Genomic DNA, 27040 nt, shown 5'->3' with positions numbered 1-27040 from the left:
GTCCCGCCGCCTTTTTCTTTGTCCTCTTCTTTGTCTCTGTCCCGTCTGATCTCCCGCTTTACATAGCGGTAAGACTGCTAGCTTACTAGTAGATTACTTTACATAGCGGTAAGACTGCTAGCTTACTAGTAGATTACTTTACATAGAGGTAACACAGCTAGCTTACTAGTAGATTACTTTACATAGAGGTAAGACAGCTAGCTTACTAGTAGATTACTTTACATAGAGGTAAGACTGCTAGCTTACTAGTAGATTACTTTACATAGAGGTAAGACAGCTAGCTTACTAGTAGATGACTTTACATAGAGGTAAGACAGCTAGCTTACTAGTAGATTACTTTACATAGAGGTAAGACTGCTAGTTTACTAGTAGACTACTTTACATAGAGGTAAGACTGCTAGCTTACTAGTAGATGACTTTACATAGAGGTAAGACTGCTAGCTTACTAGTAGACTACTTTACATAGAGGTAAGACTGCTAGCTTACTAGTAGATGACTTTACATAGAGGTAAGACTGCTAGCTTACTAGTAGATTACTTTACATAGAGGTAAGACTGCTAGTTTACTAGTAGACTACTTTACATAGAGGTAAGACTGCTAGCTTACTAGTAGATGACTTTACATAGAGGTAAGACTGCTAGCTTACTAGTAGACTACTTTACATAGAGGTAAGACTGCTAGCTTACTAGTAGATGACTTTACATAGAGGTAAGACTGCTAGCTTACTAGTAGATGACTTTACATAGAGGTAAGACAGCTAGCTTACTAGTAGATTACTTTACATAGAGGTAAGACTGCTAGTTTACTAGTAGACTACTTTACATAGAGGTAAGACTGCTAGCTTACTAGTAGATGACTTTACATAGAGGTAAGACTGCTAGCTTACTAGTAGACTACTTTACATAGAGGTAAGACTGCTAGCTTACTAGTAGATGACTTTACATAGAGGTAAGACTGCTAGCTTACTAGTAGATGACGTACTAGTAGAGGTAAAACTGCTGAAACTTGACAGCTTCTACTAAAGGGAAATATCCATTTAACTAACATCATACACAATTACAAGTCAAGTCAAGAGTTTTATTTGTTACGGCATACAAGCATACAGTGAAATGCGGGTGGTCATGCCCGCAGCGATTGTGCAATAATACAAATAATAAGAATAAGAGATAACAGGTATAATGTACATAAAGTTTACAAAGAGCATGGTAAAAGGCATGCTAAGGTCCTGCGATAGTGCAATACAATGTTAGCTACGGATGAGGCACTGGGTCTTATGTACACTACTATACAATACTATACTATACAATCTACAACTACACACATCATGAATCATTGCAATGTTTTGTTTTTAGACATGTTTTCACGTCTTGTGACTTTTGTGTGTTTTTCATAATAAAGGTTTTGTTACTGAGAATGTGGTGTTAGTTTCCAGTAGCAAAGTAAGATGACTTTTTCAGAAGTCAATTTAAATGGAATTTTATTGGGATAATTTCATGAATTTAAAACTGCATAAATCAATGTAAAAATGTATACTGTAGATGCCACACCTTGGGTAATTATGGACCGCCCTGGACTCCAGTTTTAAGCCAGTAGGCAGAGAGTGCAGTGCTTTGGTCAGTAACATGGCCACACTGCAGGAAATATATGTTCTGGTATCCTGTTCCCACTTTATCCAATCGGGAGAGAGAACCCTAGATATTATTTTTCAAATTTGCTGGCAGATCATTTGACTTGTTTCAAGCACAAACAAATATATTTAAAAATGTTATTTCCATTTTCTCAGTGTGGAGTTCTCTCTCCTGATTGGATAAAGTGGGAACAGGATACCAGAACATATATTTCCTGCAGTGTGGCCATGTTACTGACCAAAGCACTGCACTCTCTGCCTACTGGCTTAAAACTGGAGTCCAGGGCGGCCGGGTAGCGCAGCGGACTAAGTGTCTGCCCACCACCACACAGACAGTGGGATCGAATCCAGCTGTGGTGCTTCCGGGTTGGCCGGCCGTCATACTAACACAATTGGCAGTGTTAGCGGGTGGAAACCCGGCGTGGGTGGGTCCTTGTCGTTGTAAACAGCGACTCCTACAGTTCGCTCGGGGCGCCTGCACAGCAAGGGAAGGATCTAAGAGAGGTAGTGTGACCTTCCACACGTTACACTCTCCCAGTGAGAGTCCACGCTGCCAGGTGAAAAGAAGCGGTGGGCTGGGTCAGGCACGTTGGAACAGGGGGTGCAGCAGGTGCGGCAGCACCCCCTAGTGGCAGCTTCAGTTACTGCACAAAAGTTAAAACGGTATTTTTATATACTGTAACTATATATAATATAAGTTATAAGTTATAAGTTGATCCTGCTCAAAGCACTTGACTTCACCATTACACTGACACACTTGTAAATACGTTAATTCTTGTTAGATTGCCCGACTGTATTATTTTCCTCGCTGTGTGGAATACAGTTGCGTCTGAGGGGAGTGGCCACTGGCTGACAGTGCTGTCTCGGGTGTCGGAGAGGAGTGTTTCAGTATATCTTTTATTAAACTGAGGTTACAGCAGTGCGCATGTCAACACATCACATCCGGTCAAGCACCACTAGGTGTCCCTCTAACACAGGCTATAAACATATGCCTGTAACATCTCCTTTCCTTTAGCTGTTTGCAAATAATGATATGCTTGCATCTTGTTTATCAATCACAACTTCAAATGACATTCTAAGTTAGTTTCTTTTTTTTCTCTTTTTTTTTTATTTTTTTTCAAAGTCCAGTCATCATAATAACATTACTTCGATGACATTCTAACATAACATTGCCCAACTTTACTCTTAAAAAAAAATTACAAGTCCAGTCGTTGTGGTGGCCGTGACAGGCGGCCACTCCGTGAGTAGACACCATGGCCTGCCGTGTCAGTACCCCTTGTCGTCACGCCCGTCACCGGTGTCCTCGGTGCGTGTGGCGTGCAGGGATGTTCCTCGCCACCTACCTCCCCTTGACTTGGGACAATCTGCGTCCCGGCAGAGGCTGTCACTCCAGTGACATGAGCTTGGTCAGGACTGCTTTGCTCCGGCCGTAGTATGTCCGACTGTTGTGCTTGGGCTGAGCGCTCCGCAACACGCAGATCCACTCGGTTGCGTCTGTAGTGTGTGCCGTCCACATCCACCACAAATGAGCGAGGAGCGACCCTCTGGAGGCATTGGCCCAGGCGCCACCTCCCTGTGCGATCACCGGGCAGAGGCTTCATCCTTATGTGATCTCCAACATTAAGCTCTGGAAGGTCCCTGGCAGCCGTGTCGTAGACTGATTTTGCGATCCGCCTTTTCCACCGCAGCTTCTCTGCTACTCCGTCCACCACCCGTGGTAGAAGCAGGCTGTCTGTGACCGGCAGTGAAGTCTTGAGCCTGCGTGCCATTGCCCAACTTTACTCTTAAAAAAAAATTACAAGTCCAGTCGTTGTGGTGGCCGTGACAGGCGGCCACTCCGTGAGTAGACACCATGGCCTGCCGTGTCAGTACCCCTTGTCGTCACGCCCGTCACCGGTGTCCTCGGTGCGTGTGGCGTGCAGGGATGTTCCTCGCCACCTACCTCCCCTTGACTTGGGACAATCTGCGTCCCGGCAGAGGCTGTCACTCCAGTGACATGAGCTTGGTCAGGACTGCTTTGCTCCGGCCGTAGTATGTCCGACTGTTGTGCTTGGGCTGAGCGCTCCGCAACACGCAGATCCACTCGGTTGCGTCTGTAGTGTGTGCCGTCCACATCCACCACAAATGAGCGAGGAGCGACCCTCTGGAGGCATTGGCCCAGGCGCCACCTCCCTGTGCGATCACCGGGCAGAGGCTTCATCCTTATGTGATCTCCAACATTAAGCTCTGGAAGGTCCCTGGCAGCCGTGTCGTAGACTGATTTTGCGATCCGCCTTTTCCACCGCAGCTTCTCTGCTACTCCGTCCACCACCCGTGGTAGAAGCAGGCTGTCTGTGACCGGCAGTGAAGTCTTGAGCCTGCGTGCCATTAAGCGCTGGGCCGGGCTGCTGTCCATCCCCTCGGTGGGTGTGTTACGCCAGTGAAGGATGGCCAACCATGTATCCGTGCCATCCAATTTTGCCCGCTTACAGAGTGATTTGACAATCTTAACGGCTGACTCCGCCTTGCCGTTGGATTGAGGATGTCGGGGTGAAGACGTGACATGGGAAAAACCCCAGCTCGCTGCAAACCTCCTGAACCGCTCGCACGCAAACTGTGGGCCATTATCTGAGATCACCCTGTCTGGCTGTCCATAACGTGCAAACTGAGCTTTGCATCGTGTGATGAGTGTGTCAGCAGACAGATCCGGCAGATGATCGATTTCCCAGAAGTCTGAGTATTGATCTACAATGATAAGATAGTCCTTTCCCGCATATGAGAAAACGTCCATGCTTACTGCTTGCCACGGGCGTGCTGGTATGTCATGCGACATCATAGATTCCTTCTGCTGGACTCGTGCATACTCGTTGCATGCGGAGCAGTTTGCCACAAAGTCCTTTATTTCCGCTCTCATGTTTGGCCAGAAAAGGGTATCCCTGGCCCGCCTGTAACATGCCTCCCCACCAATGTGGCTAGTGTGTATGCGTTTGAGCAGTTCAGACCTCATGGCTTTTGGTATAATGACACACTGTCCCCTGTATAACACTCCATCTTGAACACTCAGCTCGTCTCTGAAGGGCCAGTATTCCCGCACTGCCAGTGGGGTGTCCTCTTTAAAGTCTGGCCAGCCACTGAGAATCACAGACGCCAGCTCCTGGAGCACATTATCTGTCTCTGTGTGCTGCACAATCTGGCCAAATCTAAAAGCCGTAACATTCAGGTGCTGCGCCTGGTCCAGTTGTGAATACTCTGCCTGGGTGCTGTCCACAGCGCACACAGCATGCTGCACGTACGGGGTGTCAGACCCATGGCACGGCAGGGTGGCCCTGCTCAGGGTGTCGCTGACATACATCTCAGGGCCAGGCTTGTAGACCACATCAAGATTATAGTTCTGTAGCTGCAGCAACATACCCTGGAGACGTTTCGGTGCACTCAGGAGGGGCTTCTTGAATATTGTGATCAGCGGCTTATGGTCAGTCTCTGCGGTGATAGTGTTCCTGCCATATAAGTACTGGTGGAATCTCTGGCAGGCGAAGACTATGCTCAGACACTCTTTCTCGATCTGAGCGTAGTTTTGCTCTGTCTGCGTCAGTGCCCTCGAGGCGAAAGCCACAGGCTGTCCCCCTTGCAACAAACAGCCCCCCAGCCCGGTCATGCTGGCGTCGCTCTGGATCGTAACAGGCTTTGTGATGTCATAATATTTGAGTACAGGTGTGCTGGTGACCATTCGCTTCACTTCACGCACCGCATCTTCGTGTTTTGGCAACCAATGCCACATGACGTCTTTATCCAAGAGCCTGCGGAGCGGCTCACAGACCTCAGAGAGTTTTGGCAGAAACCTTGCTAGATACGTCACAAATCCAATAAAGCGCTGCACCGCTTTCACGTCTGTGGGCGTCGGCATTTCCAGCAGGGCATGTGTTTTCTCTGGGTCAATTTTCAGTCCCTCCGCAGACAGTATGTGGCCGTGGAAGTGTACGGCCTTGAGTTTGAATTGCAGCTTGCGCTCACTCAGCCTGAGTCCCACTGCTCTGCATCGTTCCATGAGAGCACTCAAGTTTTTGTCGTGGTCCAGTTCGGCTTCGGCATCCGTATCGCCACATCCGACCACCAGGATGTCATCAGCGATCGGTTCGATACCGGCCAAGCCCGTTAGCAGCTCATGTTGTTTGCGCTGATATATCTCAGGCGCAACAGAGACTCCGAAAGGGAGCTTGAGCCATCTCATCCGACCCCACGGCGTCCAAAAGGTCGTCAGACGGCTGCTCTCGTCGTCAAGTTTGCACTGTAAAAAGGCATCGCGAGCATCCGCCAGTGTGAAGAGGCGGGCCTTTGGCAACTTGTACAACACATCTTCCAGTGTAGGCATATGGTAGTGAGACCTCCGCAGCGCTTGGTTGAGAGGCTTCGGGTCGATACAAATCCTTATTTTATCTGGCTTTGCCACCGTCACCATGTTACTTATCCATGGTGTGGGCTCAGTCACAGGCGTGATGTTGCCGACCCTGACATGTCTGTCAAGTTCCTCCTTGACTCTCTCCTTCAGAGCCACTGGGACATTCCTTGGTGCGCACTGCACCGGCACCACTTCAGGATCCAGCTCAAAGTGTATCACTCCCGGGACCGACTCGATTGGGTCATTAAAAACGTCATGATAGTCTCTCAGCAGCTGAACTTTTGTGAGGGGCATAGGTGGACTTGTATCAACTTTATTAAGTTCATCCGGAACCGTGAAGCTCACGAGGCCCAGACGTTCGCACGTGCTCCCCCCGAGAAGAGGCTTCTGCTCGGTGTCAACTACCTCAAATGTGAGATTGTGCTTTTCTCCGCGGATGACACATTCAGTGTGAAATTTTCCCAATGATGGCATGATTTCCCCAGAGTATAGTTTCAACCTGGCCGTGCTCTGGTGTAGCGCCGCTCTGGGTGACAGCTTCTCTTTAATCCTGCGGCCCATGACATTGCAGGTAGAGCCTGTGTCCAGCTGGCACTGCTGCTTTTTTTTATTTAGGCTTAGATTCACAAACCACTTGCGCCCCTGCTGGGCCTTTGCAGTATTTACACATTCAGTGACTTGAAACAGTCTATCATCTGTATCTGAGTATTCCCCCTTCTTGTCATCATCTTCAAGCACATTTATCTTTTTTACTCTGTCAGACCTGCTACCAGCCTGGCATACCTTGGCAAAGTGATTTGCTATGCCACATATCCGGCAGGTTTTACTATAGGCTGGGCACTGCTCTCTGCCCCGTTTGTGGCTCCCCCCACAATATTTACAGCTCCACTGGGGCTCCCTCTCTGCTGGCGCCGCCCTCCTTTGAAATGCGCGCCTCTCGCTCTGTCTGTCAGCGGCATTCACACTGTCTGTCTGCGCTGGCGGGGCCATCACCCTTATATGTCTCTCGGTCAGTTCAGCGAGCCGACAGATTTCAGTCGCCGCTAGTAACGTTAACTCACGTTCCCGCAGTAAGCGCCTCCTGGTGCCTTCATTTGCGACACCCAGCACAAGCCTGTCCCGAATCAGCTCGTCCTTCAGTGCGCGGTATTCACATGCTGACGCTCTCTCCTTTAGCCTCGTCAGGAAACAGTCTATTGGCTCATCAGTCTCCTGTTTGCAACATCCAAACATGTATCTTTCATAGATCACATTCTTCGCCGGCTTGAAATGATCCCTCAATGCGCGCAAAATATTAGCTGGGTCCTTACGTTGATCATCCGTCAACTCGAGGCTGTGTGTATAAACATGACGGCACTCACTTCCCATTAGCCGTCTCAGCGTGGCTGCTTGAACTGGCTTTGGCTTTTCATTCAGACCGGTAGCCAGCAAAAAATCATCAAACTCTGCCCTGAAAACATCCCAGTTCTTCGCCAAATCCCCAGACATGCGCATGCCCTCGGGCGCTGGGATGCTGTTGCTCGCCATGGCGTGGTTTTATTCCTTATACGTTTATTTCTTTCGGAGCTCCCGCTTCTGACACCATGTTTCAGTATATCTTTTATTAAACTGAGGTTACAGCAGTGCGCATGTCAACACATCACATCCGGTCAAGCACCACTAGGTGTCCCTCTAACACAGGCTATAAACATATGCCTGTAACAAGGAGACGCACAGATGAGAGAGGAGATGAGAATGATTGAATGAAAACTTTATTTAACAGATTGCAGAATGGGTACAATACAGTACGGCTCAATACACACAATTAAGGGGATGCAGACCAGAGAAAGACGTTTGTCTTGTTTACATCAGGGTCCCCCATTTTCAACTCATAGTGTGTTCATAGATGCACCAAAATCCATTGCGCGGTGAAAATTTGCCGCAAAACATTAATATCTTTGGAACCGTTTGTGTTCAATTGTATCTGACTCGGGAGATGACCTTCTCTCGTCACAATAGAAATTGTATTTCTCCGTCGAGCAAAAGCTGGCTGGCAGTCTCATTGAATAATATACGCACTAATATACGAGCCTCTACGTTCGGCAGAACTGGATCGGACCTCATCAGCTTTGGATTAATAAACGCTAGATCCATAGCCAACAAATCGTTCTTTTTGAACGACCTCTTCGTCTCAAAGGACTTGGACTACATGCTAATTTCGGAAACCTGGCAAAAAACAGATGATTTTGTCCACCTCAGTGAACTGTGCCCACAGAAGTGCGCTTATTCCTGCGCCCCGAGGTCCTCCGGCCGAGGGGGTGGACCGGCTGTTGTCCACCGGGACTGGTTCTCCTCACGGAGGGTGAGTTCTGGAACCTATTCATCTTTCGAGGTACTTGTGAATAAAATTGGGCACACAAACCCCTTTCACTGTGTACTGATCTACCGACCCCCTGGGAAAAATAGCTCGTTCCTCGCTGATTTTGGTGACTTTCTAGCGTCCATTATTCGCTTGGACAGGGTCTTGCTGATTGGAGACTTTAATATCCATGTAAACAAGAGCTCTGATAACTTTGCCACTGACTTTTTAAATGTTACGGACTCGTTTCATTTCACCCAACACATCTCCGGTCCGACGCTGTTATGGTTTGTAACCGACCCCAATCGCACAACACAAGACAGGTATGGTGGTTTGCCAAGAAACAGATATTTATTGTGAACAGGGAAAAAGGGCACTGTCCCTTTAAGGGAGAAAACACAAAACACTGGAATAACACAAGAGGGGAAGGTAAAGTGCCTTTAAGAGGCGGGCAGGAAAAGGGAACACTATGGGAAAGTAAGGGAACGCCTAAGGGAAGGTTAAGGGAACGCCTTGGGACAGAGGAACTAGAGACTAGGTAAACCAGGGACAAGGAGAACTAGGGAGAGAGGACTAGGGACTAGGAGAGCTAGGGATAGAGGACTGGGGACTAGGAGAACTAGGGATAGAGGGGACTGAGGCCCGCGGAGGCGGGCTGGGGAACAGGGAGGAACTGGGGACTGGTGGGAAAACATCTGGGCCGCTCTGCAGAACAGAGGAGAGGGTTAATATTCAAAGGGGAAAAACAGAGCAGATGCAGAACAGTCCAAATAACAAAGTAACAAAGTAAATACTATCTTCGTGTGAACAAACACACAGTGGGAGATGGAATGTCCAAAATAATATCCACGAGAGAACAAAACAGAGTGGGAGATGAAATGTCCAAACTAATAACTAAGTGAGAACTAAAGGAGGCAATACGCTGGGAGAGTGACATCACAATCAAAACTCACCCAGGCGTATGCGTAATGGTACAGGAACAGCAGCGGGAACGGGGGCAAGAGGCATTACGCTGAGTGAGTGACATCACAATCAAAACTCACCCAGGCGTATGCGTAAAGGTAAGGGACAGCAGCGGGAACGGGGGCAAGGGCACTACGCTGAGTGAGTGACATCACAATCAAAACTCACCCAGGCGTATGCGTAAAGGTAAGGGACAGCAGCGGGGCGAGGGCATCGCCACCGGGTGGCTGCCGCTGTCGGAGCCGAGGAACAGAGTGCGCGCCACACCTTGGTGTGCGCGTCGGAACAGAGAGCTGGAACAGTGGCGGTGGCGAGGGTGTCGTCCACCGGGTAGCCGCTGTCGGAGCCGAGGAACAGAGTGCGCGCCACACCTTGGTGTGCGCGTCGGAACAGTGGCGGTGGCGAGGGTGTCGTCCACCGGGTAGCCGCTGTCGGAGCCGAGGAACAGAGTGCGCGCCACACCTTGGTGTGCGCGTCGGAACAGAGAGACGCCTCGGGGTGCGTCTGCGAGGAGGAGTGTGCCAAGCACGAAGGTCTGGAAGATGCGCGTCGGCGCGCTGAGGTCTGGAGAGCGTGCCAAGCTCGAAGGTCTGGAAGATGCGCGTCTGTGCGCTGGTACGGAGGAGCGTGCCAAGCTCGAAGGTCTGGAAGATGCGCGTCAGTGCGCTGGTACGGAGGAGCGTGCCAAGCTCGAAGGTCTGGAAGATGCGCGTTGCGCGCTGGTCTGGAGAGCGTGCCAAGCTCGAGCGTCCTTGGAAGATGCGCGTTGCGCGCTGAGGACTGGAGAGCGTCTGCGCTGGTCTGGATGTGCGTCAGGACGAACAGCTGCGCGGGGGTCTGCAGTGGAACGCTGGGGTGCCTCCCGTGGAAGTACAGGGAGCGCAGACCAGTCTCCCCCACAGGCAACGGCGACAGCTGGCGAAGGCTGGAGCAAACATCTCGACGCCGGAGAATGGAACAGCATAGGCAGACAGAGGATCTCCCGAAAGAGTCTAGATGTTTAGAGAATATGACTCGGCAAGTATACAACACGACCCCACGCCAAAACGAGGGGAAGCGCCCTGGTATTTAAAGCCCACAGGGGGACTAATTAGCCTGCCACCACAGGTGCGAGAGATAATAGAATATCGAACAGGTGTGGCCACTAAGGGTAAGGAACGAGAGGGTGGGGGCTAGAGAGAGTGAGTGAGAAGGGAAAATAAACAGTATAGAAGGGAAATAAACAGTATAGGCTTAAAGAAACAGAGAAAAGGTAGTGAGCAGCGGGCAAAACCTCACAGTATCCCCCCCTCCAACGGGAGCCACCCGGCGACCCAAAACAAATACAGACAGAGTGGCAGGGGGCAAAACAAGACGGTACTGGCCAAGCCAGCAGGGGAAGCCACCACAAGAGTGGGGCTAGCAAAAGAAACAGGGTCGCCGAGGGGTAACTAGGGTAGCAGAGGGGCAACTGGGGGAACTGGTCTAGAGGAACTGGGTCTAGAGAACCGGGCTAGAGAACTGGTCTAGAGAACTGGTTTAGAGAACTGGTCTAGAGAACAGGTCTAGAGGAACTGGGTCTAGAGAACTGAGGGGCAAGCAGGGTAGCAAAAGGGGTAACCATGGTAGCACCGGGAAAAGGGGCTAGCAGAGGGAAGGTTAGCTGCCAGGGCACTGACAGCTACAGGGCCTATGCTAGCTGTACTGCTACATCAACATAGAGGCTGCGCAAGCTGCCGGAGCTAGGCTAGCAGAGGGAAAGGGTAGCTGCCAAGGCACTGATAGCTACAGGGCCTATGCTAGCTGTACTGTTACATCAACATAGAGGCTGCGCTAGCTGCCGGAGCTAGGCTGGCAGACAGGGCTGGACCAGCATGAGAGAACAAGCTAGCTGGAAGGACAGTCCTAGCAGTGGGGATAAACTACACAAAAAAGTGGAGGCCATGCAGAGGGACCAGGTTAGCTGCTTGGGCCTGGCTAGCTACAGGGCCTATGCCAGCTGCAAGGCTGCATTAACATAGAGGCTGTGCTAACAGCCGGGGCCAAGCCAGCAGGCCGGGGCCATGCAGAGGGAAACTGGGTTAGCTGCCAGGGCATGGCTAGCTACAGGGCCTATGCCAGCAGCAAGGGCTGCATAAACATAGAGGCTGTGCTAGCAGCCGGGGCTAAGCTAGCAGACAGGGGCTCTGCTGAGGGACTGGGTTAGCTGCCAGGGCATGGCTAGCTACAGGGGGGTCAAACAGGGCTAAACGGGAAGCAAAAAGGGGAGCTAACCGGCTAACAAGGGAGCTAAACAGGGCTAACAAGGAAGCTAAACAGGGCTAACAAGGAAGCTAAACTGGGCTAACAGGGGAGCTAGAGGGAACAAGAGAAGAAGAAAAAAAAGGCAAACTCAACATACACCGTCTGTGCTGGCTGGGGTCGTCGATTTGGTGGGGTCGTACTGTTATGGTTTGTAACCGACCCCAATCGCACAACACAAGACAGGTATGGTGGTTTGCCAAGAAACAGATATTTATTGTGAACAGGGAAAAAGGGCACTGTCCCTTTAAGGGAGAAAACACAAAACACTGGAATAACACAAGAGGGGAAGGTAAAGTGCCTTTAAGAGGCGGGCAGGAAAAGGGAACACTATGGGAAAGTAAGGGAACGCCTAAGGGAAGGTTAAGGGAACGCCTTGGGACAGAGGAACTAGAGACTAGGTAAACCAGGGACAAGGAGAACTAGGGAGAGAGGACTAGGGACTAGGAGAGCTAGGGATAGAGGACTGGGGACTAGGAGAACTAGGGATAGAGGGGACTGAGGCCCGCGGAGGCGGGCTGGGGAACAGGGAGGAACTGGGGACTGGTGGGAAAACATCTGGGCCGCTCTGCAGAACAGAGGAGAGGGTTAATATTCAAAGGGAAAAAACAGAGCAGATGCAGAACAGTCCAAATAACAAAGTAACAAAGTAAATACTATCTTCGTGTGAACAAACACACAGTGGGAGATGGAATGTCCAAAATAATATCCACGAGAGAACAAAACAGAGTGGGAGATGAAATGTCCAAACTAATAACTAAGTGAGAACTAAAGGAGGCAATACGCTGGGAGAGTGACATCACAATCAAAACTCACCCAGGCGTATGCGTAATGGTACAGGAACAGCAGCGGGAACGGGGGCAAGAGGCATTACGCTGAGTGAGTGACATCACAATCAAAACTCACCCAGGCGTATGCGTAAAGGTAAGGGACAGCAGCGGGAACGGGGGCAAGGGCACTACGCTGAGTGAGTGACATCACAATCAAAACTCACCCAGGCGTATGCGTAAAGGTAAGGGACAGCAGCGGGGCGAGGGCATCGCCACCGGGTGGCTGCCGCTGTCGGAGCCGAGGAACAGAGTGCGCGCCACACCTTGGTGTGCGCGTCGGAACAGAGAGCTGGAACAGTGGCGGTGGCGAGGGTGTCGTCCACCGGGTAGCCGCTGTCGGAGCCGAGGAACAGAGTGCGCGCCACACCTTGGTGTGCGCGTCGGAACAGTGGCGGTGGCGAGGGTGTCGTCCACCGGGTAGCCGCTGTCGGAGCCGAGGAACAGAGTGCGCGCCACACCTTGGTGTGCGCGTCGGAACAGAGAGACGCCTCGGGGTGCGTCTGCGAGGAGGAGTGTGCCAAGCACGAAGGTCTGGAAGATGCGCGTCGGCGCGCTGAGGTCTGGAGACCGTGCCAAGCTCGAAGGTCTGGAAGATGCGCGTCTGTGCGCTGGTACGGAGGAGCGTGCCAAGCTCGAAGGTCTGGAAGATGCGCGTCAGTGCGCTGGTACGGAGGAGCGTGCCAAGCTCGAAGGTCTGGAAGATGCACGTTGCGCGCTGGTCTGGAGAGCGTGCCAAGCTCGAGCGTCCTTGGAAGATGCGCGTTGCGCGCTGAGGACTGGAGAGCGTCTGCGCTGGTCTGGATGTGCGTCAGGACGAACAGCTGCGCGGGGGTCTGCAGTGGAACGCTGGGGTGCCTCCCGTGGAAGTACAGGGAGCGCAGACCAGTCTCCCCCACAGGCAACGGCGACAGCTGGCGAAGGCTGGAGCAAACATCTCGACGCCGGAGAATGGAACAGCATAGGCAGACAGAGGATCTCCCGAAAGAGTCTAGATGTTTAGAGAATATGACTCGGCAAGTATACAACACGACCCCACGCCAAAACGAGGGGAAGCGCCCTGGTATTTAAAGCCCACAGGGGGACTAATTAGCCTGCCACCACAGGTGCGAGAGATAATAGAATATCGAACAGGTGTGGCCACTAAGGGTAAGGAACGAGAGGGTGGGGGCTAGAGAGAGTGAGTGAGAAGGGAAAATAAACAGTATAGAAGGGAAATAAACAGTATAGGCTTAAAGAAACAGAGAAAAGGTAGTGAGCAGCGGGCAAAACCTCACAGACGCATTGCAAAGGCAACACGTTAGACCTTGTGTTCACGATCGGGTTAAAAGTCAGCAATGTTAGCACAGAGGAGTTATTGGTGTCCGATCACAGCTGTATTTTGTTTAGCCTAGCGTTCGATAATGACTTTGTTCCATTGAAGTGTGTCAAAAGCTCTCGTATTATCAATAGCGCAGCTATAGATAGCTTCCTTGCTAGCTATGATAGAAATGTTTTGGTGTCCTCTGTTGATGACGTTGATTAGGCGGTTGGCTTATAGCTTATCCGCAACAGTAAGTTACTTCCGGGGTAGGCCTGATTGGCCCCGACAGGCACGTGACGCGCAACTTTCTCTGCGTAGGCGTCTGGTTGACAAATTCAACACACACTGCGCGGCCATTTTAGATGACGTAGCGCCCCTAGCAACACGCAGCGTTCGTCCTGTGAACCCCTCCCCCTGGTCCTGTGAACCCCTCCCCCTGGTCCTGTGAACCCCTCCCCCTGGTCCTGTGAACCCCTCCCCCTGGTCCTGTGAACCCCTCCCCCTGGTCCTGTGAACCCCTCCCCCTGGTCCTGTGAACCCCTCCCCCTGGCTTGACAACAACATCTGTGAGCTCAGGCGTAACTGCCGCAGAGTAGAGAGACGCTGGAAAACCTCTCATTTAGAAGTTCATCGGCTATACCTCAAAGAGCTGAGGGCTGAGTTTAATAACTCAGTAAAGTCCGCCAGGGCTACCTATTTCAGTAATTTAATCTCATCCAACAAGCACAATCCCAGAGTATTATTTAAAACCATTAACACACTTGTCAGCCCCCCCCCCCTACACCAGTGCTGTCAAATGAGGACTGTAACCGCTTTCTTCAATTTTTTGTCACCAAGGTTGCAAACATAATGGCAAACATCACTCCTTCTCTATCCCCCCTTCCCCTCCATCCCACCACTCAAGCATCCCTGAGCGATTTCTCACCTGTCTCTCTGGATGATCTCACCATCTTAGTCACCTCCATGAAGACCTCCTCGAGCCCCCTAGACATCCTTCCTACATCCATGTTTAAGGAAGTTTTCTGCTCTGTTGGCCCCAGTCTAGTCACTATCATTAACTCATCCCTAGCCTCTGGTTCTGTCCCAATCTATTTTAAGGAGGCAGTCGTACAGCCACTCCTAAAAAAGCCCAACCTAGACCCCACCATCCATAACAATTTCAGACCCATCTCCAAGCTGCCCTTTGCATCAAAGGTGTTAGAAAAGGTTGTAGCCAACCAGCTCACCACCCACATGTCACAGAATAACATCTGTGACAAATTCCAATCTGGCTTCCGCAAACTCCACTCCACTGAATCTGCCCTTCTCAGAGTATCCAATGATCTCCTGATGTCTGCTGACTCTGGTGAATGCTCTGTTCTGGTCCTGTTAGACCTGAGCGCAGCGTTTGACACGGTCAACCACAACATCCTTTTGGACAGGCTCAGGGAGTGGGTGGGCATCTCTGGGAGCGCTCTAAACTGGTTCGCCTCTTATCTGAGGGAGAGAACGTTCTCGGTGGCTGTGGGTCCTTTTAAATCTGACCCCACCCCTCTCTCATGTGGGGTACCACAGGGATCGGTGCTAGGACCACTCCTCTTTGCCATTTATATGCTTCCCCTAGGCCTCCTCATCAATAAATTCACCGGCATTAAATATCACTGCTACGCAGACGACATACAACTACTCTGCTCTTTTAAACCCGACAACTTGGAGAAACTCAGCCTTCTCCAGGAGTGCCTGCTCGGCATTGAGAGCTGGATGGGGAGTAACTTCCTCCAGTTAAATGCAAATAAAACGGAGGTGCTGATCGTAGCAGCTGAAAAGACTGCAGCTAGAGTGGCCACTCACTTGGGGTCCCTTAAAGACAACATACGTCCCCACCTGAGAAACCTGGGTGTTGTCTTTGACCAGGCCATGAACCTAGACAAACATGTCAAAACACTCACACGCACCTGCTTCTTTCACCTCAGAAACATTGCAAAACTGCGCACCATCATATCTCACTCTGAACTAGAACTATCCGTGCATGCTTTTATTTCCTCTAGGCTTGACTACTGCAACTCACTTTTCACCTGTCTCACCAAATCATCCACAGATAAACTACAAATGGTCCAAAATGCTGCAGCCAGGCTACTCACAAGGTCAAAAAAATCATGTCACATCACTCCCATTTTGGTATCCCTGCACTGGCTCCCGGTACACTATAGAATTCACTTCAAAGTCCTCACTTTCACTTTCAGAGCACTTCACGGTCAGGCCCCCATCTACATCACGGAACTCATCCATCCCTACACAAACACCCGCTCACTCAGATCTGCCGATCAGCACCTCCTGGTGGTCCCCAGGTCCAGGCTAAAAACAAGGGGTGATGGAGCCTTCGAGGTGACAGCACCAAGGCTCTGGAACGCTCTCCCCCTGGACCTGCGAACTGCCCCCTCTGAGAACTCTTTTAAAAAACAACTAAAAACACATTTGTTCAGGCAGGCTTTTGATCACACATAGGCGCCTTTTTCTTGTCCTCACTGTTCTATAGTGTTGTTTTAATTAGTGACTCATGATTTTATCCAAATTCTTTTATTCTACTTTTTCTATCTGGTTTCACTGTTTTTAACTGCTGTTTGTCTGTCATTTATTTCTGATTTTGCTTTTATTGTGTTTTTATATTAAGCTGTAGTGTAAAGCACCCTGTGCATTCGTGCTGTGAAGGGTGCTATATAAATAAAGGTCATTCATTCATTCATTCACTCCGAAAGTCTATAAACTTGTGCATAACGGAGTAGAGGTCCCCAACCATCGGGTCGCGGACCGATGTAATATAAAACACTTAATTAGCCGTGCATTGATAATACAATTGGTATCAGCTGTGCAACGTCTTAATTTAGGCACGACAGTGTCGTTGTAGGAGATGCATTCAATCTAACATTGAAGCTAACCCATAGAAATGTGTCATACAGACTTGGAGATGGAGCCAAGTGAGGTATTCAGAAGTGTTTGTTTTTATTTCTTCAGGCTTGAAAAGTCCAAATAAAACAATTATTATGTTCTCGTTTGCCTCACGTCTCACGTCATTTTCAGTTAAAGGGTCATTAGAAATAACTTATTTCAAAGCCATTCTAAACAACGAACGTTCCTCTCACGGCGTTCTGAAAAGAAAATCTCAGATAGGCCGCACCCCCTGCCGATTTAAAGTTCCAACGTGCCTGGGCTGGGTACACATGTGTCGGAGGAAGCATGTGATAGTCTCCGCCCTCCCAGACCGACGGTAGGGGGTAGAGTGCGCAACGACCAGGACGGGGATTGGGAATTGGCACAACGACTAACATTGGGATGGGAGAAACGCGGAAAAATAAGGAGGAAAAAGATAAATAAACTAGAGTCCAATGCCAACGTCTTCAGCAGAGGACTCAAGGTACGGCTGAAATCAAAGCAGCAATGCTCACATATTAGACGTGGACTGGTTTTGTTGTTTTGATCATGGACTCTTGCTCTGGAAAATATTTCTGATTTGTGATTTTAATTCTGTATTTTACTGTTAATTTTATTATATCTTTTAGAAAAGCCTCAATGGACTAGTGTTGAAAACTAGCACTTGTGCTATAAACACGTAAAACAACACATCTGGTCTGTCCACTGTGGCTGGTCCGATGTAGCTGTGGTGTCCATTTTAAATAAACCTTTTCATTAATTCATTCAAACTCTACGTGACTGATGGCTGTTGGAATGTAGAGCTATTATTATGTGGACCAATAATTTTAACAAAGAAAATACCACTTACAGCACCTTTAATGGCGAGCCCACTTACAGCACCTTTAATGGCGAGCCCACTTATCGTTTCCTGCATCAATCCGACTTGTTGGAACATTTCATTGGCCGGTTCCAGTAGCAGGTGGGACCCAGTTTCTTTTTCTTTTTCTCAAACCATTCGATCCCTGCATCCCAGTAGTGACCCCTATCTACCCTGCCTTAGTGTATTTAGCCTTCGCTTCAGTCCTACCTACCCTGCCTTAGTGTATTTAGCCTTCGCTTCAGTCCTACCTACCCTGCCTTAGTGTATTTAGCCTTCGCTTCAGTCCTACCTACCCTGCCTTAGTGTATTTAGCCTTCGCTTCAAGGAGAAAGCTACTCATTTTAAGAACATGTTTCTTCCTGTCCCCCAGGACAGTTCACCATGCAGTACGTCCAGGTGACGAATATGAGGGTTATCTCTCTTATTTATAGCTTTATTAGGATAGAGTGGTGCGTGTTTATAAATACTGACTGAACTGTCCTGGGGCACAGGAAGAACATACTGACTGAACTGTCCTGAGGCACAGGAAGAACATACTGACTGAACTGTCCTGAGGCACAGGAAGAACATACTGACTGAACTGTCCTGGGGCACAGGAAGAACATACTGACTGAACTGTCCTGGGGCACAGGAAGAACATACTATATACAGGGTTCCCTGCGGGGGTCTTCAAAAGTCTTAAGAAGTCTTTAGGCCTTTTAAAAGGTTTAAACAAAACAAACAAAAACTTCTCTGTATCTTGTTTAAATATATGGTATTAGGAAGTTACTTCTATGTTGTGATAACTTCTCTGTATCTTGTTTAAATGTGTTTGGGGGAACATCCAGGCTGCACAGTAATCAGTACAGTAATAATCAGTTCTGGCCGTGAAATAGGTATTCAATTCTAATCAAAGAATCGTATATTTAACTCGTGGAAAACCTGCTGGAACCCTGTATATTATATTCCAACCGGTAAAATGGTCAGCATTCTCTTGTAATGCCTCGTCTCTTCCAGTAGGTGGTGCTATAGAGGCAGTTGTCATCCCGTGTTTGTATTCCTGGTATCTTGTTTGTCGTAAAGTTTCACACAAGCTTTGACATCTTTAATTATATGTACAATATATATTTTGGCAGGATTTACAAGCAGATCAAATGAGTGGGGATGAGGAAGATGAGGAAGAGGAGGAAGAAGATGAGGAAGAGGAGGCGGAAGAGGAGGAGAACAGCGCAGAGAGTGATAAATGTGCAGAGAGCGCGGGTCAGTCCCCCCAGAGCCGGGTCAGTGTGACGGGGAAGTGTTTGGAGGTGAGAGTCACACCGCGGTGTAAATACACTTCTGAACAACGCAGACATAATGTATTAAGAAATATATGTTTAATTTAGGGTTAGTTTATTTATTTTAATATATATAATAACTTTATGTTGTATAGCACTTTTCATACAGAGGTTGCAGTTCAAAGTGCTTCACAACAGTAAAAAATACAGGCATAAGCGAGCATAAAAAAGATAGACAGTAGCAAGGTGAGGTAAATCACAGTGTTTCACATTACGATCTAGCATCCCAATAGGCTCTCTGTTTACAGTTTCATTCAGTAATACAAATAATATTTGGGATCCTGTGATGGATAAATCTAATCCCACCATTTCCAATGATCAGAAACATGCAGGATTGGACCAAGAATACAGGTGTAAATGACCTATGGCGATTACTCAACCCAACGGCCCGAGAGTACTCTTTTCGCTCTGCAAGACACAAGACATTTTCCAGAATAGATTATGTTTTTGCATCCCCTAGACTATTTGATAGCTATGATGTGGAAATGGTGCCCAATGCACTATCAGATCACAGCTATTTACTCCTGAAAGGTTCATTTGGTAGACTGTCATCCCGAGCCCCAAGATGGCGATACCACCCAAATAATTATTAGATCCCTCTCTCTCTCTCTCTCTCTCTGTCTCCTCTCTCTCTCCTCTGTCTCCTCTCTCTCCTCTCCCTCTCCCTCTCTCTCTCTCTCTCTCTCTCTCTCTCTCTCTCTCTCTCTCTCTCCCTCTCTCTCTCAGGCAAATCTTTCCTGTGACAAAATGGCATCCAATGTAATAAAAAAAGTCAACCAACAAACTCGTTTCTTGTACCGGATCTCCTCTCTGGTAAACAAGAATACCCTGAAGACTCTAGCAGGAGCACTCATTCAAGGGTACTACGACTATGCTTGCACCTCATGGTACCAAAGCACCTCAAAGGCGCTAAAAACAAAATTACAAACATCTCAAAACAAACTGGTCAGACTACTGCTTGACGTTACTCCTAGAACCCACCTCACCCCTGCCCACTTTGACAACCTAGGATGGCTTAGAGTAGACGACAGAGTACAGCAACTTGCAATGGGCCTGGTCTACAAGATACACTACACGACCAAGGTACCCATGTACATGACAAAATACTTCCCAAAGGTCAGTGAATACCACGATCACAACACCAGAGGGAGCTCCACAAATCATGTTAAACCCAGATTCGGCTCAAACAAGGGACTAAACACGTTTCGCAATTATGCCACATCAATGTGGAACGCCCTACCCAAAGCTGTAAAGGAATGTGAATCACTACCCACTTTCAAAAACACTCTCAAAAAACACCTAAGGGAGACTGCAACTCGAAACTGGCCCCTGTAAATGTCCGAACGCCGGTATGCTCAGGAAAATGGTCAGGGGTAATGTAAAATGTGTACTGATTAGTAAACGTCATATTTAGACCAGTATGGTCCTTTTTAAGACAGCAACCACTACAACTGAGAGCTTTCATAATAAAAAAAAATTTAAAAGCAATATATGTAAGTATATACATTTGTTATTTGTTGCTCAATATTTCCAGAGTATAAATGATTATAGCGTATTTCTTTTAATGTAACCATGTTTTAAAGCACAGGTCTGGTCTCATAAAGTCACTAGTATTGAATAGAGTTTGTCTTTCAGTTTGAACTTCATGACAGTTACTCTTTTATAAAATAGTCAACTCATTTTGGCGGGAAACCGTTTTGTCACAAGTGGCCTATTTCCTGAGATCAACCCCCCTCTTCGTCTCCCAAGTATTATCAAGATCTCTATCGTGGAACTTGAACAGATAGAAGCGGCTTCTCCTAGAGTATCGTGGGTGATCTCCTTTGGTTTATAATATAATTCTTTGGGTTCACTTTAAGATGGCTGCTAAGGAGGGCGGCTAGGTGGTGTAGTGGGCACGGCGCACGCCACCAACGGGCGTTGCTACCAGCTTGGCTGGTCGTTCATACTAACACAATTGGCAGTGTTAGGGGTGGCAAAGCTGGTGGGTGGGTCCTGGTCGTTGTAAACAGCGACTCCTACAGTTCGGTCGGGGCGCCTGCTCAGCGAGGAAAGGATCTGAGGGGGGTAGTGTGATCCTTCCACACGTTACACCCTCTCAGTGAGAGTCCGCGCTGCCAGGTGAAAAAGAAGCGGTTGATTGGCTACACATGTGTCGGAGGAAGCATGTGATAGTCTCCGCCCTCCCAGACCGACGGTAGGGGGTAGAGTGCGCAACGACCAGGAGGGGGATTGGGAATTGGCATAACGACTAACATTGGGATGGGAGAAAAACGGAGGAAAAAGGAGGGAAAAAAAGATAAAAAAAATAAATAAAAAGATGGCTGCTAAGGATTTTTATCGCGTTGCCGTAGAAACCTCTATCAATTCAAGTTCTGGGATCTCCTTATTGCTGTGCACTAAACTGTGTGGCCTGTGTTTCTGTGGTTTGGTACGTGGTGGTAGTTTGGGTTGTGTGTTCCCCACCAGCCTCTAGAGGGCAGCGCGCGCCTGAAGTGGGATCTTGCTTTCTTCTTCCTCTTACTGTGAGAATGTAAATACTATTTATTGCTTAATGACATTTGAAGCACACGTGCACTTTACACGTGATGTGTGGCTGTTTCAGGGAAACATGAAGCAACACATTCACTGACTCTGTGTGTCTCGGTTATTATTTGTGATTTTATTTTCTTCTGTGATACCAGTAAACCTGTTTGATTTATAAACTTGTCTGTGATCGTTTTTTGATCAATGTTATGGCAGAAGGTGTCTGTGTGTCTGTGTGTCTGTGTGTCTGTGTGTGTGTGTGTGTGTGTGTGTGTTATGAATACGATTATGCAGAACCAAATCAAAGGTCAGAGAAGAAGTCTAATACTTTTTCATTGTCTAATTACTTGAAGTATTTATTTTCGTTGTTAAAATGTAACTAAAGTCGAGGCTTTACTAAGTAGCCTATTTTCCAAGTACAGTTCTTAGGTAAGCTATTTTAGTATTTACATTTTATGTTCATTTATATATATTTATTTATTTATATATTTATTATTATATCTAGTCTTCTCCAGTCTGACTAGAAGACAGAGACCAGTTTCCTCTCTGTGTTCAGTAGAAGCTATACTGCTGCAAGCTAGCCTAGCTTAGCACAAATGAATGAAAGCGGATATGGACCAGCTAGCCTAGCTTAGCACAAATGAATGAAAGCGGATATGGACCAGCTCCCCAGAGGCATCCAGACTGAGGGCTCAGAGGGGATATCCTTTTAAACTCACTCCCCAGAGGCATCCAGACTGAGAGCTCAGAGGGGATATCCTTTTAAACTCACTCCCCAGAGGCATCCAGACTGAGAGCTCAGAGGGGATATCCTTTTAAACTCAGGGGTCGAATCGGAATTTGAAACAACGCAGAGCAATACGAGACCGGTTACACTTAGCACAGATGAATGAAAGCGGATACGGACCAGCTAGCCTAGCTTAGCACAAATAAGTGGAAGCGGATACTGGCCAACAACTAGGCTAGCTGGTCCGTATCCGCTTTCATTCATCTGTGCTAAGCTAGTCTAGCTGGTCCATATCCGCTTTCATTCATCTGTGCTAAGCTAGGCTAGCTGGTCCATATCCGCTTTCATTCATTTGTGCTAAGCTAGGTTAGCTTGCAGCAGTATAGCTTTCTACTGAACACAGAGAAGAAACTGGTCTCTGTCTTCTAGTCTGACTCTGGAGAAGACGGTCATTTCCCATAATGTTAATGTATTCTTTAGTTTCTTTATTTATTAGTTGTCATACAGAAGTACAGAATACTTTTATACAAAATGCTTCTTTCTGTTACGCTCCAGAGACTGTGATAGGCAAAAATAGATAAGTATAAAATAACTCATCACTATCTGAATACATGAGCTTCTCTCTCCCAAAACCAAACTTGTGATGTCATCAGGTATAAAGTCTGCCCCACAGACAGTGAATCTCTCTCTCTCTCTCTCTCTCTCTCTCTCTCTCTCTCTCTCTCTCTCTCTCTCTCTCTCTCTCTCTCTCTCTCTCTCTCTCTCTCTCTCTCTCTCTCTCTCTCTATACCATCTTTCCCAATTAATTGTCTATGGAGCAGCTTCAGATTTTTTACCTGATGACATTTTAATCACATGTTTTAATTTCAGCACACTAGTTTTAGATATGGGAGAGAGTCGCTCATGTTCACTTAATACTTGTAAACTGCCTTAGACCACAGTGACATGTATGAATTATGAACATTGGAGAGAGTAATCAGAGCCTGCTTTAAGTGGACCACCAACTACTATTAAGTGGGCCGTCCAATCTTTCGCCGCCGATTAAAGACGCACTTCTTCAACCATTATCTGAAATAATGGGGGCGGGGGGGGGGGGGATAAATAAATAAATAAAAATCAAATCTAACCCTAACTAACCTTACTGTCATGCACTTGTCCTAATAAACTAACCTGCACTCAACACTTTGATGAACATTGTTACTCAGCTGATAGAGTTGTGCCCTTCCTGATGACTTGTCGTACAGAACTTGTAAGTCACTTTGGATAAAAGCGTCAGCTAAATTACTAAATGTAAATGTAAACTATGACATTGATTGATTGATTGATTGATTGAAAAGTTTATTAACAGATTGCAGAATGGGTACAGTACAGTACAGCTCAATACATACAATTGTTAAGGGGATGCAGACCAGAGAAAGACTTTTGTCTTGTTTACATCAGGGTCCCCCATTTTCAATTCATCATAACATATATGACATACATGACATACAGATAGACAGTACTGCTACATCTATACATTTATGACATATCAGATTTGCAAATACAGTACTGTTTGTGATACAAAAGTGTCCAGAAAAGGAGTGTATATACATTTGGCATAGAAACTGTACATTGGAGGAGGTTGGTTGGGTGGGGTGGGGTTGGGTGGGTTGGGTGAGGGCTGTACATTGGAGGTGGGGGGGGGGGGGGGGGTTGGGAAGGGGACACACACACATTTTACACTGTACATTGGAATATTGACAAAGCCTTACTTGGTCATTTACTGTACAACTAGGTTAGGACATTTGTAGGGGCCAGTTTCGAATTGCAGTCTCACGTAGGTGTTTTTTGAGAGTGTTTTTGAAGGTGGGTAGTGATTCACATTCCTTTACAGCTTTAGGCAGGGCGTTCCACATTGATGTGGCATAATTGCGAAACGTGTTTAGTCCCTTGTTTGAGCCGAATCTGGGTTTTACATGATTTGTGGAGCTCCCTCTGGTGTTGTGATCGTGGTATTCACTGACCTTTGGGAAGTATTTTGACATGTACATGGGTACCTTGGTCGCGTAGTGTATCTTGTAGACCAGGCCCATTGCAAGTTGCTGTACTCTGTCGTCTACTCTAAGCCATCCTAGGTTGTCAAAGTGGGCAGGGGTGAGGTGGGTTCTAGGAGTCAGGTCAAGTAGTAGTCAGTGGCGAATCCTTATGGAAGCCAACGGAAGCCATGCCTCCCTAATATTAAAATATGAATTAATATCAAATATGAAATATGAAAAAAAAAAAAAAATTAATATAGTTTACATTCTTTTTCATCTGAGCATCTGTGTTATAATTTTTTTTTTTTTTTTAAATGTCTCCCTCTTCTCCTTCTCACTCCCTCTAACACACTGTCAGCCTCACTATGCTCACTGCAGCAGGATAGGAGGCAGATGGTAGGTCTCTTTCTCCAGGCTTCCAGCATTATAGAGTCCAAATCCGATCCTAGCCAATCAGATTCGAGCTGACTGCCACACCCTAAAAGTTTAAAACGGGGCTGAGAGGAAAATACTCAGCATATTTTCCCCTCTGCACTCTGAACATTGTATTAACCCGTAACTGTTCCCACGGGCCGAATATTGCCCCGATCCTCGCGAGATTAAATCCACGGGGACCTCTCGGCGTGCCGAAGCTTTTCCTAAATCACTTCCATCATCGAAAACGAGGGGAAAAGGTCGGCTCGCGACCCTGAAAATGTCGCGTGATTTTAAAAACGCTGTATTAAGTGAGCCTATTATGGGATCCACGCGAGCTTTCTATCGTGGAAACATCTGGGCGTCCCGCAACTTTTATTGATTCACATGTAGCCCCTAAAATGCTTAGAAAAGGAAAACAGAAAGCGTGGAATAAACTCGCCGAAACGGAAAAGTGTCCCACGGGCGCGCCGTGATTCCGATCCGCGTGAAAATATTCACGGCCATAGAGGAGACCGTGGGACACCTTTTTGCAACCGAATATGTGTCTCGAATTTGCTCCCACGCGGCGCGCAAAATCGCGCAAGGAAAAATCTGACCAAAAATTAACCAATGCTCCAGCAGTATTAATGACCCTGATGTAAACAAGACAAACGTCTTTCTCTGGTCTGCATCCCCTTATACAATTGTGTGTATTGAGCCGTACTGTATTGTACCCATTCTGCAATCTGTTAAATAAATAAAAAGAAAGTTTGACTGGCCGCCGAGCCATACTGTAGTGTACATGGTGACTACTTGACTTAAAAAAAAATAAAAATAAAAATTATTAATAAAAATATTTAATAATTTTTTTTTTTATAATTTTTTTTTGGCTTCCCCTATTATTTTACCCACGCGACGCCACTGGTAGTAGTCTGACTAGCTTGTTTTGAGATGTTTGTAATTTGTTTTTTAGTGCCTTTGAGGTGCTTTGGTACCATGAGGTGCAAGCATAGTCGTAGTACCCTTGAATGAGTGCTCCTGCTAGAGTCTTCAGGGTATTCTTGTTTACCAGAGAGGAGATCCGGTACAAGAAACGCGTTCGTTGGTTGACTTTTTTTATTACATTGGATGCCATTTTGTCACAGGAAAGATTAGCCTCTAGGATGGAACCCAGGTAGGTAATTTCATCTTTCCTTGTGATAATATTGTCACCCACTGTAACCGAGAAGCCGTCGGTCTTGCTGAGTTTGTTATTTGAACCGAAGAGAATGGACTCTGTTAGAGGACATAACCTTTAAAGGTCCATGAATTGGGGGCTGAACCCACGTTTGCTTACATGTACTTTTGAATGGACTTTTATTTACCAGAGTAATATCCTATCAGGCTAGTATTATTATGTTGTATTTGTTGTTTGTTTTATTTCTACTTTTGACCACCACTGCTATCCAGTATTTCCGCAGTGTGTTCCATCCACCGCCGCCAGGGGGCAGCAGCCGGAGAAGGTGTGGTTGTTCAACACAGCGGGTCCCTCTCTAATCTGGACACAGTCGTCGGCAGCTCGTTGTGACGCGACCAGGAAGTCCAGCAGAACAGAACTGTGTTAATAAAGTGTTGCAGCTAATAATCTGACTGGAAACATTAAGACTAATATCTCCAGAAGAGCAGGATGGAAGAGTATCAACCCGGAGACGAGGTGTGTAGAAGAGATTTAATAATAAGAATGTAAAGATTAATGTCGAGAAACCACTGGTTCTAACACAACAAGCTGAGACACTGGTTTAGGGTTTATATGGGATTTGTATTTTTTCGTATTTATTTATTAACACAGTTAAACAAAAGTAAAAACAATACATAATGAGTTATAACCATATTGTGAAGGAGAAGTTAGAAGCCTATAGAGGCTTATCGGGAACTTCCCCTGTTTTATAAAATCAAACATACAAAAATATACATGTTATAAAATACCAGTAATACATTCAAAAGATATGTGTTAATACAAACATACATACACACAGTACATACTGTATACTGTGTACATAATAATAATAATACATAACCACACACCCACCTGCCTACAAACCTACCCACCCACATCACCAAATGCACACCTACATGTATTTATCTATCTGCTACATGTATGACCTATTTATCTATCTGCTACTTTTGGATATGAGACTTTCTTTGTAGTTTGCTTTAAAAAAAATAAGCAGAGATGGAGATTTCCTATTTCATTCATTTTTATATTTAGAGGCAGCCTATCATTTATCTAAAAGATGCACATGCTACTGTTTCTGTATTTTTTTTTTTAAATTAAAACAGGTTGATAGGCCGATGCAATGCTGTTATTATTAGAGGCTACAATGGTGAATGGTGTCATTTTGATTTATTGTCGGTCAGCTGATAAAAAAAAATTTAATAGTTTAATATACTTTTTTTATATACATTTTGGGGGGGGGGGGGGGGGGGGGGGCTTTTGCTAGAAAGTCCCATCCCTAGCTACTACCTGCTGGGGACGGGAGTAGTTTTTCTGTAACTTCAGTCGGGATCTCGGGACGAGGGAGTTTTCTTTTTTACCGAG

At 47.1% G+C, this 27040-nt stretch overlaps 1 protein-coding gene and 1 pseudogene across 2 annotated transcripts in view; both read left to right on the top strand.

Moving 5' to 3' along the window:
- The window catches only part of LOC311248209 (X-linked retinitis pigmentosa GTPase regulator-like), a 70055-nt pseudogene extending 44026 nt beyond the window's left edge, over positions 1-26029 (top strand). Inside the window, exons 7-8 of the transcript in view lie at positions 18598-18768; positions 25946-26029. The product of the transcript in view is annotated as an X-linked retinitis pigmentosa GTPase regulator-like (transcript). The remainder of the gene's footprint in view (positions 1-18597; positions 18769-25945) is intronic.
- Positions 18651-27040, top strand: part of LOC311248208 (dynein light chain Tctex-type 3-like) — a gene marked incomplete at its 3' end in the record, with an annotated part of 15985 nt that continues 7595 nt past the window's right edge. Inside the window, exons 1-2 of the mRNA XM_084339132.1 lie at positions 18651-18768; positions 25912-26155. Coding sequence (XP_084195258.1) covers positions 26129-26155 — 27 coding nt within the window. The 5' untranslated portion in view covers positions 18651-18768; positions 25912-26128. The remainder of the gene's footprint in view (positions 18769-25911; positions 26156-27040) is intronic.

Source organism: Notolepis coatsorum, assembly GCF_963971535.1.
Source record: "Notolepis coatsorum genome assembly, contig: SCAFFOLD_500, whole genome shotgun sequence".
NCBI lineage: Eukaryota > Metazoa > Chordata > Actinopteri > Aulopiformes > Paralepididae > Notolepis > Notolepis coatsorum.
The sequence above is the reverse complement of the archived record's forward strand: the minus strand, read 5'-3'. Positions and strand labels throughout refer to the sequence as shown.